Source organism: Vulpes vulpes, chromosome 12 (genome assembly GCF_048418805.1).
Source record: "Vulpes vulpes isolate BD-2025 chromosome 12, VulVul3, whole genome shotgun sequence".
Lineage (NCBI taxonomy): Eukaryota > Metazoa > Chordata > Mammalia > Carnivora > Canidae > Vulpes > Vulpes vulpes.
In genome coordinates this window covers 23,375,670-23,390,873 of record NC_132791.1, presented here as the reverse complement: position 1 = coordinate 23,390,873, position 15,204 = coordinate 23,375,670, and the positions used below count along the sequence as shown (strand labels likewise).

Below are 15,204 nucleotides of genomic sequence, written 5' to 3'. Positions count from 1 at the left end.
GTAGGCCAGGGTGAGGGTCATAAATTTAGGATCTGCTTTTCTGAGGGCCAGTCCTGGCTAAGGATATCTGGAATCACATGGGATATTTCATCTGCCCTCCTGGGTCTCTTGAAACCCTCCTCTACCCTAAGTATGTCTGATACAGTAGGCCTGACCCCCAAATGTCCCCCACTCCCAACATGACCTGAAAGTTTTGGTACTAGGTAAGTGCACCTGTGGCTTTGTCCACACTTCTCCCTCTGCAAACCCACATCTCTTAGCTCTTTGTTAGGCCTCAACCAAGGACCCTCCTGTGGGAAGGGTGGTCCCAACAGTCAGAGGCCTTACCTCTCCCCGAGAGCTACAGCTCTCCCGAGCCCGAAAGGCTAGTTCCTCTGAGGGTTAGTGGGTAGATACCTTCTGCCCCTCCTCCCAGAATCAAGTCTTTTTGTTGACTCAAGATTCAGAGCCAGACTGGATGCTTCTCGGAGGCCCCAGCTGGGCCCAGGTCTCCTAACCTGAGTTGGGGAAGAACCCCATGGGGATGGGGAGAGGCAGGGATCCAAAATCTAACTGGTGGGGAGAGGGGCGGGACAAAGCTGGGGCAGGGTGTGCAGAGGAGGCAGAGCTGGGACCCAGAGAAAAGTGGCCTGTCCCTCACCATTCCTCACCCACATGTACTTCCCCCGTCCCCAGGAAAAGAAGGGGCAGGAGGTACAGAAGGGTCCAGCTGTGGAAATCGCAAAATTGGATAAACTGCTGAACCTGGTGAGGGAAGTGAAAACCAAGACCTGAGTCCCTGTCTCATTTTTCGAACCCAGTACTTGTAACTCCTGACTGAGGTACCCAAGCCCAGCCTTAGCACCCAGTTTGTGACCCCACCCCTGATCAGGTCCTAGCATCTACCATCAGCACTCTGTTTCAGCCCTGGTCCCAGCACCTCACCCCTCAACCATTATCCTGTCCTACTTTGCACAAATAAACTTGTGTTTGGAAGCTCACCCCACACCTTTAATTTGCTACCGCAGGGCCCCCAGGAAGAGGAGGAAATCTCAGGGTAGAGCCATAGTTCCATTTATTATCCAGCAAACAGTGGGAGGACCCAAGGAGGGGCCCAGCCTGGACACCCTCCCATTATTGCCATGGATTCCAGTTTGCTTCCCCAACCTCAAGGGCCTGGAGGCAATTGGCCTAGGGAGAGGTGGACCCAGTCCCTGGCCCTCGGTATGGAGCAGAGTCGAGATGGCCCTGGCCCTAGCACCAACTCATGAACCCCCACCCCAGGCCTGTCTACTAAGGGCCACTGGAGCCCCTTGTGGAGCCAGACTGGCTAGACTCTGGGCTGCTAGGTCCAGCTCCAGACAGGCTGGACTCTGGGTTCTGGACCCCAGACTGGCTAGACCCTGGGATCCTGATCCCAGGCTCTGGGTGGGGCAGACTTAGGCCCCAGATTCCAGGCAAGGCGAGGGGCCTTCAGGGCTGCAGCAGGTAGCTGCCTTCATGGCTGGGCTTCTGGGGCGGGGGTGCCTTCTCAGGACAGGGGCCAGGGCTGGAGTTGGGACTGGATTCCGAAAGAGAGTCGATGTCCGCAGAGCGGGAATGGCAGGCCCAGCAGAGAATGACCCAGAGCAGCAGCAGCAGGAAGCCTACGAGGCCGTTGCAGACGATGGCAATGAGGGCCCCTTGGGAGATGGCTGCCCCCATGACAGGCAGCACCCTCAGACCAGCACAGACCACAGGGCTGGCTCGATGGCAAGGCCCATGCCGAGGCAGAACTCCAGTATAGCTGGCCTTCCACAGAGGCTGTCCTGTCCACACAATGACTCCTGGGCAGTGGAGATGTCCACCTGCAGTCCTGAGCCTGTGGCAGAGAGCAGAGGAAAGGGTAGTGAGGGAGAAGGGATACGGTGAGGCCTAGGGGTATAAAAGAGAGTCCTTCCCCACATCTCTGGCTTCCCTGGCAGAGGACTCTGGGTCCCAGCAGTTCTAAATACCCCACAGAGCCAATGCCCCCATCCTCCGGCCTGGCTCTGGGCACCTGGATGGGGGTGCAGCCACAGTGGGGAAGCTGAGTCGACAGCCCATATCTTACCTCCTTAGAACCAGTGGGCATGGCCTGGCCCTGCCCACCAAGCTTCCAGCTCTCAAAAGCACTGTGTGAGTGGATGAGGCTGAGGAAGCCCAAGGCCTTAGAGGATGGGGATTGTGACTACCGCTGGTGTGGCCTGGGCACCTCCCCCTTCTCAGGACGCCAGCCAGCCAGCCCCGGAGACCTCCAGAGGTGCCAGCTCAGACAGAGGGAACTTTGTGGAGGCCCTGGCAGGCATGTATGGGTCTGTGTATCCAAGGCTGTGTACCTAGGTGTGCCTCTCTGTGGGACTGTCTCTCCAGGTCAGTTGTGTCTGTGTGGCTGGTTCTTAGTCTTTCGTTCCCTCGCCTAGATGTGTGCCCCTGCCTCTGCATACCCACCTCTATGTTCGTGCAGCTGTCTATGTGGCTCTCTTTATATTTGTCTCCGTGTGCTCTGAGTCTCTCTTTTCTCAGTCTATCTAGATACACAGATGTATCTCTGTATCGGTCTCTGTGTGTATGGGTCTTTTGTGTCTCTCGGTCTCTTTCTTCCTTGCTGTGTGTCACTCTGTCCCCGTGGACGTGTCTCTCGCCCCTTCTCCGGGGGTCTGTCTCTGTAGTTCTGCGAGTCTCGTGTGTCTCTGTCTTTGTGTCTCTTTCTCCGCGGCTGTGCCTCTATGTCTCCATGTGAGTCTGGGTCTCTGTATCGCTGTCTCTGTTTCTCAGCCCCCGTGCCCATGGGGGGAGGGCCCCCCTTACCTGAGTTGAGCCCGGTGCGCCCCCGCGGGAGGGTCCGGGGCAGCGGGATGCTGGGCGCCGACTGAGACTCGGGAGCTTGCGGGCGCGGGGCGGGCGGGGGGGGGGGACTGGAGGCGGGCAGGGGCGATGTCCCCTCCCCCGGCCCTCCCCCTCGGCCGCGCAGCCTCCGCCGGCCGCTCCCGCCGCGGCGCGACCGGGGCGGCCTCTGCCGCGGGCGGTCTGCGGCGAGCCGGCACCTCCTCCCCCTGGGGCGGCGCCTCCTCCGCGGCCGCGGCGGCTCGCTCGCTCGCTCGGCGGCGTTCGGGCGGCGGCTGCGGCCCGGCGCGGGGCTCGGCTAGGCTCGGCTGCGTTCGGCTGCGTTCGGCTATGTTCGGCTGGGCTCGGCTGGGCTCGGCAGGCAGCAGAAACAGCGGAGAACCTAGCTTCCCGGGAGGCCGGCGGCCGGCGGCCTGTGCCGGGTGGAGCCATCCCCGCGGCGCTGCCGTCATTCAATTGGCTGGCTGCGCCAGGCTCCCGGGCGATTGGTCGCACTCTGGGGTGGGACTGTCTCGCCCGTGATGCAGGAGTGGGGTGGGGGCGGGAAAAGGACTGGAGGGGCTACTAGGTCTGGATCCCTCAGGGGGAAGGGGGTGGGAACGAGGCCCACCTGCTTGCGGAGATTTCTTGCACCTTCAGCACCTGGAAGAGTTGCACATACAATCTCTGAGAAAGGCCTCTGTACCGTATACGTGAGGAGACTGCCCCTCCATATCTGCCTCTGCCCGCATCATCCAAGGAGGAAGGCCTTGGGTCCCCACATCTAGGAGGAGATCCGAAGTCCTCATCTTGGAAGACCCCTAGACTTATGCACAACCACTCTCAGCTGGGGTGGACTCTGCATCCCCACCTCAGAGGGTCCGTAGGTGGCTCTGCATTCCCTGGCCCCAGGAAGTGTGAGCCGCCCTGCCAACACAAGTTCTTGGGCATATTCACTGAGTTCCCACGCAGTATTGCTCTCAGGTTTGTGCTTTGCTACGTTGTGGGAGAAGCTAGGACTGAGAGTAATGGGGTATTCCGAGAGCTCACTCAGGCCTGGCTGGAGCAGGACCAGGCATGACTCTCCATCCTAGAATCCCTCCTAAGAGGAAGACTAGTTCGGGCAGAAGCTGTCAGGTAGGTCTTCCTACCCTACCTCATAGGTCAATGATTCCTAAGTGTTCTGAACTGGACCTTTTTCTCATCCTACTCTACATATTCTCCATGGATGAGCACATCCCTAAAGGTATACCATGAAGACTCTCAGAGCTCTCAATAAGCATCTGTGGAATTCTAGCCATAGATCCAAGTACCTTCCAGAATTAGGGGGGTATTGATTTCTGGTTCTGTCACTTAACAAACTTTGTGACCTTGAGCAAGTTACTCACCCTCTTTTAGCCTCAGCTCCCTTATTTTTAAGTTGTTTTAGTAACAGCTACCTCTCAGGGTTGTAATTCACCAACTCGTTTTTTCCCGACCCACCACATCTCAGCAAATGCCAACTGACATAACCCCAAGAACCATAGAGACCCTTTCCCTCAATGACACAGAATTCACATGAGATTCCTATAAAACCAAATGCCACCTCGAAAACAAGAAAGGGAAGGGTAAGATAAGCTGAAAGACTGAGTCATACTTACAGACTGTCTAAAATAAATTTTTGGACCCTACTGATTTTACCGGAATGGATTAATTTTAGTTCCCCTGCCCCTGTTACCCAGCAGGGTGGGGTATTGTGAGCAAGATCAAATCAGTTCTAGGAAAGAGAGGAGACTTATGTTGTTGCACATCTGAGTGTAATGTGAGTGAATTTGTGACCCAGCTGCAGGAGTTCAGATTTTGTCCTGGAAACAGTGGGGAGCCACTGAAATATTTTGAGCAGAGGAGTAAATGTGGTCATATCCAAAAATTAGAGGGATGATTTGGGCTGCTGGGTGGAAGGAGAGATTGAAGGCAATTGAGAGTGAAGGCAAGGAGTAATGACAAAGGACTGAAATGATGTAGAGGAAGAGGATTGGAGAGAAGAGAGCACTGAGGATATTTGGGGATTATAATTGGTAGGACTTAGATTAGACCTATAGGATATGGGAAGTAAGAGGGAGGGAAAAGTCTGGGATAAGTTCCAGGTTGGTGACCAGGGATACTGTGATGCCATTTACTGAGATAGAAAACACAAGAGAAGGGGTGTTTCAGCAGGGGCTTGGGATGGTGTGGGGGGGGAGGTGGAGGATGATGACTTCTGTTTTAGATATGCTAGGTTTGAGGTACCAGTTGGACACTCAAGCCAAGGTATCCCATAGACAGTTGGATAAGTAGGTCTGAGGTTCAGGCTGAAGACAACATTTTGTGGGTTATCAGTAAATTAGTAATAATCAAATCAGAAAAGTGGATAAGCCAGGTGTCTGTGTGGCTCAGTAGGTTGAGGGTCTGACTCTTGATTTCCTCTCAGGTCATGATCTAGGGCCGTGAGATCAAGCCCACATCAAGCCCCACATCAGGCTCTGCACTGGGTATGGAACCTGCTTAGGATGCTCTCTCCCCCTCTCCATATGTCTCTCCCCACCCCCTCCTTTTCTCCCTCCCTCCGTCTCTCTCACCAAAACAAAACCAAACAAAAAGTGGATGAGCTCTCCAAAGAAGAGTAAGAACTGGTTTAAGCAAACAAAACAAAACAAAACAAAACATTTATAGTTAGACTAAAACCTAAAGACAGGGATGCCTAAGGAATAACTGGAACTAATGGACACAAAAGCCATTAGAATCTCTTGCCACCTCTCCTCTCTGTTACTTTCTGCCAGGTTCCTTCATTGCCTTCCCCTGCGCTGCCCAGCCCCTATCATCCCCACCCCCAGACTGGCTTCTAATGTTTTTCTGAAAACGCATAGTGAAAAACATCACTTCGGACAATCCCAAAGCTTAGAAATCTTATTGTCTAGGCATCCAACAAGACACTGGCTTCTTTTTCTTAGTTACACTTTGCAAATTCTTCAGGAAATACTCTGGCTCCGCTTAGTCGATGCTTAACACTGGACTCATCAGCTGTAGTCAAGGGATGGTTGAAGCTCAAATTGCCTAATGTGGCTCACATGAGAACCCCATGGACACTACGTGAGGGATATGGGGGGGGGGTCCCAGGAGAAGAGAGGATGCAGAATTGCAGGTGTACAGTGTAGTCCACCTCTTGTTTGCCTAACACACACACACATTATTTTCCTCTATATATTTGATTTCAAAAAAAAATATCCTCACCTACATATTCTAGCCATTCCACTATACATATGCCAATAAATTCACCTCCTTTCTAATGGAGGGCAGCTCAATGACACATCCAGCTACTATTTCTGGAGGTTATATCATAGGACCATGGTTCTTCATATATAAGTTCTCTGGGTAATGTCCCTTCGTGCTGCAGTCAGGTTTCCATACGGTGTGAATATGGTTTCTAATAATCTCATTACCTTTGTTTGAAATGCCTTTGAGCTACCTTTATTTTATTCTTTTTTAAGATTTTATTTATTTATTCATGATAGAGACAGACAGACAGACAGACAGACAGAGGCAGAGACACAAGCAGAGGGAGAAGCAGTCTCCATGCAGGGAGCCTGACACGGGACTCAATCCCGGGACTCCAGGATCGCGCCCTGGGCCAAAGGCAGACGCTAAACCGCTGAGCTACCCAGGGATCCTGAGCTACCTTTAAACCACCACCACCACCACCACCTCGGCCCAAAAACAATCCCCAAACTCCTAATGTCTAGAGATGGAAGAAATAAAGAATAAATTTTAAAAAGGCACTGTAGAGTGGTCAGTAATCCAGAGCGTCATATATTCATTGGCCCTGAATGACAATGAAAATGATGGGACCAGGAAATTTCATGGCATCTGTTTGTTGACTCACTTCTCTGGCTACAGTTTCTCAGTCAGCCAATCTGGTTGTCCCAGGTTCTGCCCACAAGGATGTGATCCCTTTTCCAGTGTTCTGAGAGCATAATTATGGAGGATTTCTCTGCGGGGCACTGTACTGATTAGCACTACACTTTCTGGTGGTGTTTTAGGGATCCTGGGATTGAGCAATCACAGATCTCTGCATTTATGAGGTTTGGGTGTGGTTTTATTTTCCTCCCAGATGATACAGTTCTTTTATTTTTATTAAATTATTATTTTTTTAAAGATTTTATTTATTCATTCATAGAGACACAGAGAGAGAGGCAGAGACACAGGCAGAGGGAGAAGCAGGCTCCATGCAGAGCCTGACGTGGGACTCGATCCAGGGTCTCCAGGATCACGCCCTGGGCTGCAGGCGACGCTAAACCGCTGCACCACTGGGCCCTGATATAGTTCTTTTATTTATTTATTTATTTATTTTTGATACAGTTCTTTTAAAATCATAATCAGCTGTCTGTCAGTTTCATCTGGGGGAGAATTCCTTTTGCTATTAAGTTATTCATCCTAAAGCACATTTTTTCCCCTAGTTTAATGACTCTTAAATCAGAATACAGTCTTACAATTAATGGCATGTAATAGTTTTTTAGCCTCTTTTTTCCCTAGTGCAGTTGACCCCTGTGCAATGCAGGAGTTAGGGGCACCAGCCCCTGCACAGCCAGAAATCCATGTATAGCTTTTTTAAAAAAAACTTCGTTTATTTTTTTATAGTAATCTCTACACTCAGTGTGGGGCTTGAACTCACAACTCCAAGATCAAGAGTCACATGCATTTCCCACTGAGCCAGCCAGGCACCCTCCATGTGTAACTTCTGACTCCTCCAGAACTTAACTACTAATAGTCTACTGTTGACCAGAAGCCTTACTGATAACATAAACAGTTGATTAACACATATTTTGTTTATGTATTATATAATGTATTTTTATAATAAAGCTAGAGAAAAAAATGTTAAGAAGAAAATTGTAGGGCAGCCCGGGTGGCTCAGCGGTTTAGCACCGCCTTCAGCCCAGGGCATGATCCTGGAGACCCGGGATTGAGTCCCACGTCAGGCTCCCTACACGGAGCCTGTTTCTCCTTCTGCCTGTGTCTCTGCCTCTCTCTCTCTGTGTCTCTCAGGAATAAATAAAATCTTTTAAAAAAATTGTAAGAGAAAATACATTTATACTACTATTAAAAAAATCCACATATAAGTGGACATATACAGTTCAAACCTGTGTTGAAGGTCAACTGTAGTTCATAAAATAAATTGCCTCTTGAATTGATGGGAACATGAGATTTATTAAATATAGTAATTTCATCATAGTTCTTTTTCACAAACAATAGAATCCACCCTGGGTAGTTAAAACAGAAAAGGGATTTGTTAAAAAGATATTATTTAACTCAGAAATGTTAGGAGGACTGAGGAAATGAGTTTGAGGCTCAGTTTCTAGGAACAACACTCAAACCATACCACACAACCTGATGAGAAAACCACAGCCACTGCCACTCCAAATACTAAGTACCAAAAGTTTAATTTCACTGCCAACTTTACAAGCTCTGTAGCACTTCTGCGGTAAGAACTCAATTTTGCAACCACTAGGAAACCACCAGTTACCACTACCACCTCCAAAAAGTGGACACGTGTACTACTAGCAATAGCAGAAACTAAAGTCTTATGTCCAGCCTACTTCCTTCCTCTATCAGTCAGAATTAGGTAGGTGACAGTGGTCACAAACAACCCCCAGATCTTACTGGCTTAAAGTAACAAACATGTATTTCTTGCTCATGCCACAGTTCTGGCATGGGTGAAGTGGGGGGGAGGAGTCTGCCCTCTGTGATCACTCAGTGATCTAGGCTGATGGAGGTTTCACCATCTTATGATGATGCCTGTTTCTTTCTCTCTTTTCCCTCCCTCCCTCCCTCCCTCCCTCCCTCCCTCCCTCCCTTTCAGATGTTTTTTTAAAATATTTTTTTTCTTTTTTTTTTCTTTTTTTTTTTTGTTTTTTTAAAATATTTTATTTATTCATGAAAGATACACACACACACACAAAGAGAGAGAGAGAGAGAGAGAGAGAGAGAGAAGCAGGCTCCATGCAGGGAGCCCAATGCAGGATTTGATCCCAGGACTCCAGGATAATGCCCTGGGTTGAAGGCAGGAGCTAAGCTACTGAGCCATCCAGGGATCCCCTCCTTTCAGATTTTTGTTAAGTAAATCTCTATGCCCAATGTGTGGGAGTTGAACCTACAACCCCAAGATCAAGAATCACTTGGTCTACAGACTGAGCCAGCCAGGCACCCTGATGCCACTTTCTTGATAGGAACCTTCAGCGTTTGCTGTAGTAGAAGAGGGTGAGGAAAAATGTACACTGGCTTCTGTTCACATTGTATCAATCATAACAAATCTCATGGCCATACCTAACATCAAGAGACAAGAGAAGTGCAATCCTCCTGGTGCTCAGAAGGAAAGGAGAATGACAAATATTGAACTTTAGTGATATTTACTCCACTTGTATGGCTCACTTCCAAATCAAAGTGTCACATGGGGGCAAGTAGCATGCCTATAAGCAAACTGCATAAGATGCTGGAAATATTAGTTCTGACTTTAGTACTAAGGAGACTGGATTTTAAAATGTGAATTTTCCCATATAGGAAAACTAAAGGGTGAGGGACAGGGGTGGCTCAGTTGGTTAAGTATCTGCCTTCGGCTCAGGTCATAATCCCAGGATCCCAGGGTCCTAGGATTGAGCCCCCTGCTCAGTGAGGGGCCTGCTTCTCCCTCTCCCTTTGCTTCTCCACCCCCCCAACTCATGTTCTGTCTCTTGCTTTCTCTCTCAAATACATACATACATACATACATACATACATACATACATACATACATAAAACAATCTTTTTTAAAAAAGGTGAAGGACATCTGTGAATACAACATATTTCTACTACCATAATCAATACTAGAAATTTGTAGAATCATGCTCTCTGAATTCTTCGGTTTGCCACGAAAATGCAGGACCTGTGCAAGCTCTTGAAGCAATTTCTCTCTTTTAGCTCCGTTTTTCATAATGCTAAAAGGGGCACTTTCAATCCCTCTAACTATGCCTTCCGGCTTCCTGGGAAATCCTAGGCTGGAGTGACAGGGCTGAAAGCCTTTCTTCTTCAACCTGCCCTGGAGTGATGCCCTTGCCTCTCCTGCATTCCAATCAACTCCCTTTACAATAAGAAGCACCATCACATTTGCCTGGCAGGGTAAGAACATCCAAAATGGGTGGTCTGCGAGAAGTTAGGGGCCAACACAGTATTTTGTTTGGATAAGGAAGTGTTTCAGCCTTGACTTCAGATGGCTAGAAGCTAGATTATCATGCATCGTGCTGAAATGCAGAAGCCAAGTTCTTGCCTATTCTCTAACATTAATTATGAGGAAACATTTATTCCTCTTCTTAGCAATCATGATGATGGTATACTTGGGAGAGTCTGAGAAATTGGGAAGCCCTGCTTCTTGTCCCCAACCTGTCTCGTCTCCTTTTTTCTCTCCAGACAAGTTTCCTATTGCTTCTCCAGCCCATATAATAATAAACCCAGCTTCTGACAATTCTCAGCTTTACAGTTTAAATCCAGGTATACCCAGCAAGACATTGGTTCATGTCTTTCAGTTCCAGTTTACCCTTCTCAGTTCCAGCTTCAAAATTCCTAGGGACTTGCTCTTATCATCCTGGCCTTGGTCAGATGCCATTCCCTGTATCATTGATCCATGGCGGGGTAGGGAGGTCATAATATGCTGGTAACCATATGAGAGAAAAGCAGTTCCCACTAGAAGGGAGGGCCATCCAAATAAAATATAAAGGAGTCCACCATACTGACATTAATGGATGCAGGAGAAAAGATAAATCTGCAAAATAAATAAGGGAGTAGTGGTCAGAGAGGTTTCAGAGAAGCCAAGAAGGGACAGAGGTTCAAGACAGAGGGAGGGGTCAGCAACCCAGAATGTCAAAGAGAGGTCTAGTAGTTATAGAAAGAGAGAACCTTTGGACTTAAAAGAAAGGAGGTTGTTGATTATCTTGGCAAGAGGTTGTTCCAGCAGGCAATGGATAGTGGGCAGCGGAGATGGGGGATGTGGTGGCCACCAGATCTGAGTGGTCTGATGAGTAAGAAGCTGATACAATATAGATGACTCAAGGTAATTATTGTAAAAAATTGGGAGAAGGATGGGATGCCTGGGTGGCTCAGGGGTTTAGCGCCTGCTTTCTTCGGCCTACGGCTTGATCCTGGAGTCCCAGGATCGAGTCCCATATGGAGCTCTCTGCCTGGAGCCTGGTTCTCCTTCAGCCTGTGTCTCTGCCTCTCTCTGTCTCTTTGTGTCTCTCATGAAAAAATAAATAAAATCTTTAAAAAAAAATTGGGAGAAGGAGAATAGACACCAAGGATGTAGAACCAGAGGAAATTTATATTCAATTTCTAAAAATTTCTTATGTGTTTCTTACATGGGCATGCTTAAATACTGGTGGGAAGAACCTGAAAAAGAATATATTTGATAGTTGGGATGCCTGGGTGGCTTAGTCGGTTAAGCATCTACCTTCAGCTCAGGTCATGATCCCAGGGCCCCACATTGGGCTCCCTGCTCAGTGGGGAAGCCTGCTTCTTCCTCCCCCTCTGCCTCTCCCCCCCAACTTGTGCTCGCTCTCTCTCAAATAAATAAACAAACAAATAAAAAATAAAATCTTTTTTAAAAAAGAAGATAATCAAGAGCTATTTTTATTAATACTGTCCATCTCCCCAGGGCTGTGCAGACCCAGGCAGCCAAAGGGCAGGGACAGAAGTTAAAAAGTAGCAGAAGGTATGAACTACTTCAACTTTTCCTAGGCCATACTAGCAAGTAGGGCAGAGATAAGAGGTGACTGACCTCAGCATTGGGTGACCCAAGTTGGGTCCCAGGACACACCCAGGGCCCTGGGATTGCACTGTGGTCTGTGCTTAGAGAGGCCTTGTGTGGAGGGCAAAGGAGCCAGTCCTCAGTGGGTAGGGGCAGGGTGAGTATAAAGCAGTTATATTCTGGGATAGGCAGACTTGCCATGACTTTGCTCTGATTTCCTTATCTTGAAACCATGCGTATTGCTACCCCCTACCCACCCACTCGCTCCTCAGCATCCCTGCCAAGCTGTCACCTGCTTTCTCAGATCCACTTCCCCACCTCCCAACACTCCTCAGCTGCTGCCCCCACCTTCTGCTCTCATCATCCCTGAAGCTGGCTCACCAAGGTCACTTTCACCTCCTTGTCACATCCAGTGAATATTTTTAGTTCTTATCTTTGTTGACTTCTTGACAGCATTGAGGCTGTTGGTCCCTTTTTGAAAACCCATCTTTCATTGTCTTCCATGAAGCCACCCTCTCTATGCCTCCTCCTAAAACAGCTATTGTTTTGTTTTTTTAGAGAAGGAGGGAGAGGAGGGGCAGAGGGAGAGGGAGAGAGAATCTAAAGCAAGCTCTACACCTAGAGCGCAGCCCGACATGGGGTTCCAATCTTACAACCTGAGATCATGACCTGAGCTGAAGTCAAGAGTCGGACACTTAACCAACTGAGACACCCAAGAGCCCCTAAAACTATTGCTAATCAAGCACCTAGCCTCTGTCAAAGTCTTACATCCATCATAGCTATCCCTCACCTGCATGTAAGACAGGTCTGTGGAATAGATGAAGGTACTGAAACTCAAGGTAATCAAGAGGTTTTCCTAAGGCCCCATAGCAGCAGGGATAGAGTCTGGAATTAAACCCTGATTTGCTGCATTGCCCTGAACTACAGCATTCTGGCTGTCTCCCTTACTTCCAGGGCTCCTCCTCTCCATTGGGCTGTGCTCTCCGCACCCACTCTCCTCTCCTCTTCTCTCCAAGTGAGGTCCGCCCTCTGCATTATGGCTTCTGTGCCCATTTTGTGTTGACGATGCCTTAATGCTAACCCAGACCTCACTCCCAAGTCCCAGACTGGCATTTGTTGTTGCTGCTGCTGTTGTTATTAAAAGTTAAGATTTATGGGGTGTTTACAACATGGCAGGTACTGTGCTAATTTCTTTATATACATCATCTCATTAAATCCTTACAACGAGCCTATGAGGTACAAGCCTTTGCCATTTTCCACTTAAAGAAACTGAGCTGTAGGGAGATTAACCACCTTGTCCAAGGTCAACAGGAGCCCAGGTTTGCCTGACCCGACTCCAGTTTCTTAACTACTGACCTAAGGCCTTCTACCAAGAAGTCCCAACTAGTGCCTTACACTTGACATAATCTAATCTGAGCCCATCTGCCCCTTACTTGCTGTGTGACCATAGGCAAGTCATTGAATGTATGAGTCATGATTATTATCAACTCCCCCAAACCCTGTCCTCCCTCTGTCCTAACTAGTTTGATAAACAGTCCTACCATCTCCCAGTCAACAGGGTTGTACAAGGCCCCTCCCTCTCCCTTCCCTCCCCACCCCATGTTCATTAAGATTTGGTGACTCTGTGCTCCAAAAAAGCACTGTTTTCACAGAGCTGGCCCTGGTTCTTTTCTTACCTGCTCTCAGGCCTTCCACATCATTCAAAGCACCTTTTGGCTACCACCACTTCTGCATTCTCTCCCTTCCTTGCTTTCCTCTGCATGGCCCCCAGAGCTGTCTTTCCCAAATACAAATCTGACCAAGTCTCCCCAGCTCCTGGAGCCCTCTGACTCTCAGTAGAAGCTCCTGAACCTCAGCCTGGCTTTCAAAGAAGCCCAGAGGGGGATCCCTGGGTGGCTCAGCGGGTTAGCGACTGCCTTTGGCCCAGGGCATAATCCTGGAATCCCGGGATCGAGTCCCACATTGGGCTCCCCGCGTGAGCCTGCTTCTCCCTCCTCCTGTGTGTGTCTCTCTCTCTATCATAAATAAATAATAAATAAATCTTAAAAAAAAAAGTTTTTCAAAGAAGCCCAGACTGCCTGGCCCCACCTCCTCTGCAGCTTCAGCTCTCACCTGGCCCACTCCTGATGGCAGGAGGATCCTCACTATTCCTGAACTCCCCTCCCACTGCTCCCCTTCTCTTCCCCCCCCCAAGGGCAAGGGGTGTCCTCTGCCTCTTCACGGTGCCCTCCACAACTGGTACGTGTTTCCTGTGACACTGAGCCCAGTGACTGATGTGCTCAGGTGTGTAAAATTGGTGATGTTTCTCTGTTTTATTAAAATGACATCTACGGTTGCATAATATATACCTCAGGGTCCTGGGGCTGAGCCCCACATCGGGCTCTGTGCTCAGCAGAGAAACTGTTTGAAGGTTTTCTCTTTCCCTCTCCCTCTGTCTACCCTCCACCTGCCCCTGCTCATGAGTGCGCTCTCTCAAGTAAATGGATAGATCTTTTAAATGTATGTACACACACACACATACCAATTAATACCACAAAACCATACACTTAGAAATGCTTACAATGATAAAACAAAATGAAACTAAAGGTAATTCCTTTCCTAGGTCTTTGCTCCTGGAGCTAATAGTAAGGTCATTTTGGGAGAAATTCCTCACCCCTTTCTTCCCAACCGTGCAAAGGTCCTGGGTACTTTTTTGTTGTGATTCATGTGGTCTCTGCTGAGAAGCCAAGTTTGGGAACTCAATATCCAGAGTCCTGCCTTCCCAAGCTCACCCTGCCCCTACTCCTAGGACATCATTAGGGAGTGTTTGTAGGTCCCACCTGCTCACGCAAACACAGATCCCCTCTTTGTTTGGGGTTACTCTCTGGATTGCTTTGCCCCCTTTCCTTAGCATAATCCCTTGAAGAAACTTAGGCGTCCAGAAGGCTAGAGTCGGAAAGATGTCTGAGGTTGATTCAGCCTTGGGCCTGCAATGCTCACCGCAAAAGACAGGGAGAAAAAAGGCCCAGCCTTCTGCCTGAGACAAGAAAAGGAACAATGCACTGGAACAAAATTCCATTAACATTTCAGTAAGTTATCCCTGCACACCAACTCCTGCCTCAGGCCATCAAATCCCTTGGGGGCAGAAATCAAATGTATCCTTCCCTGCACATATAGACACACACTAATACACCACCCACAAAGCAGAGGCACACATATATACAAGCAAAGACACATGTATACAGAAATAACAAGCCTACCCTGACCACAAGAATGTGCATGCAAACCTCCATAACATACATGTGTACACATACACAGATGTGAAGATAAACCTGCTGATGGACTCACAAGTGTCAGTGAATGTGTTTTGGACTAATGACTAAAGAAGGAAGTCAGAGATAAAGACGCAGATTGGTTTTCTAGAGATTGAAAGAGTATGTGTATGTGGAGGACAGGCTGCTGGGAGAAACAGCCAGGTAGTAATAGGGAAGGGAAAGATCTAACACCAAGGAAAGAGTAGTGGTTAGTTATATGGTACCAACTACTCACCTAGTCTTCATTTATTTATCTGTTAACAGTTACCCAGCTGGGTCCTCTGCCAGGCTAGGTAAGCAGAG

The 15,204-nt window shown here is 48.6% G+C and overlaps 2 protein-coding genes across 7 annotated transcripts in view; one reads left to right on the top strand and one right to left on the bottom strand.

Annotated features, from left to right (window-relative positions):
* The window catches only part of DNAI1 (dynein axonemal intermediate chain 1), a 115,317-nt gene that overhangs the window by 59,340 nt on the left and 40,773 nt on the right, over window positions 1-15,204 (top strand). The window contains exons 20-21 of one of the 6 annotated variants that reach the window (XM_072728069.1): window positions 5,273-5,333; window positions 6,354-6,617. The exons of 3 other annotated variants lie outside the window; for them this stretch is intronic. In XM_072728069.1, coding sequence (XP_072584170.1) covers window positions 5,273-5,284 — 12 coding nt within the window. In that variant the 3' untranslated portion in view covers window positions 5,285-5,333; window positions 6,354-6,617. Of the gene's footprint in view, window positions 1-675; window positions 981-5,272; window positions 5,334-6,353; window positions 6,618-15,204 lie in introns of those variants that run through there. 2 more of the 6 variants (XM_072728065.1, XM_072728066.1) reach the window with 2 other exon arrangements.
* On the bottom strand, window positions 1,032-3,472 carry ENHO (energy homeostasis associated). The gene is made up of 2 exons (XM_026009032.2): window positions 2,809-3,472; window positions 1,032-1,840 (listed from the first exon to the last, which is right to left on the bottom strand). The coding sequence occupies exons 1-2, from the start codon at window positions 3,294-3,296 to the stop codon at window positions 1,453-1,455; spliced, it is 876 nt and encodes a 291-aa protein (XP_025864817.2). The 5' UTR covers window positions 3,297-3,472; the 3' UTR covers window positions 1,032-1,452.

Excerpts from the sequence above, each read along its gene's own strand:
- ENHO (XM_026009032.2), bottom strand. The coding sequence starts at position 3,296 with ATGACGGCAGCGCCGCGGGGATGGCTCCACCCGGCACAGGCCGCCGGC. Across the intron at positions 1,841-2,808 it reads GCGCACCGGGCTCAACTCAG|GCTCAGGACTGCAGGTGGAC; the intron begins GTAAGGGGGGCC and ends TCTCTGCCACAG.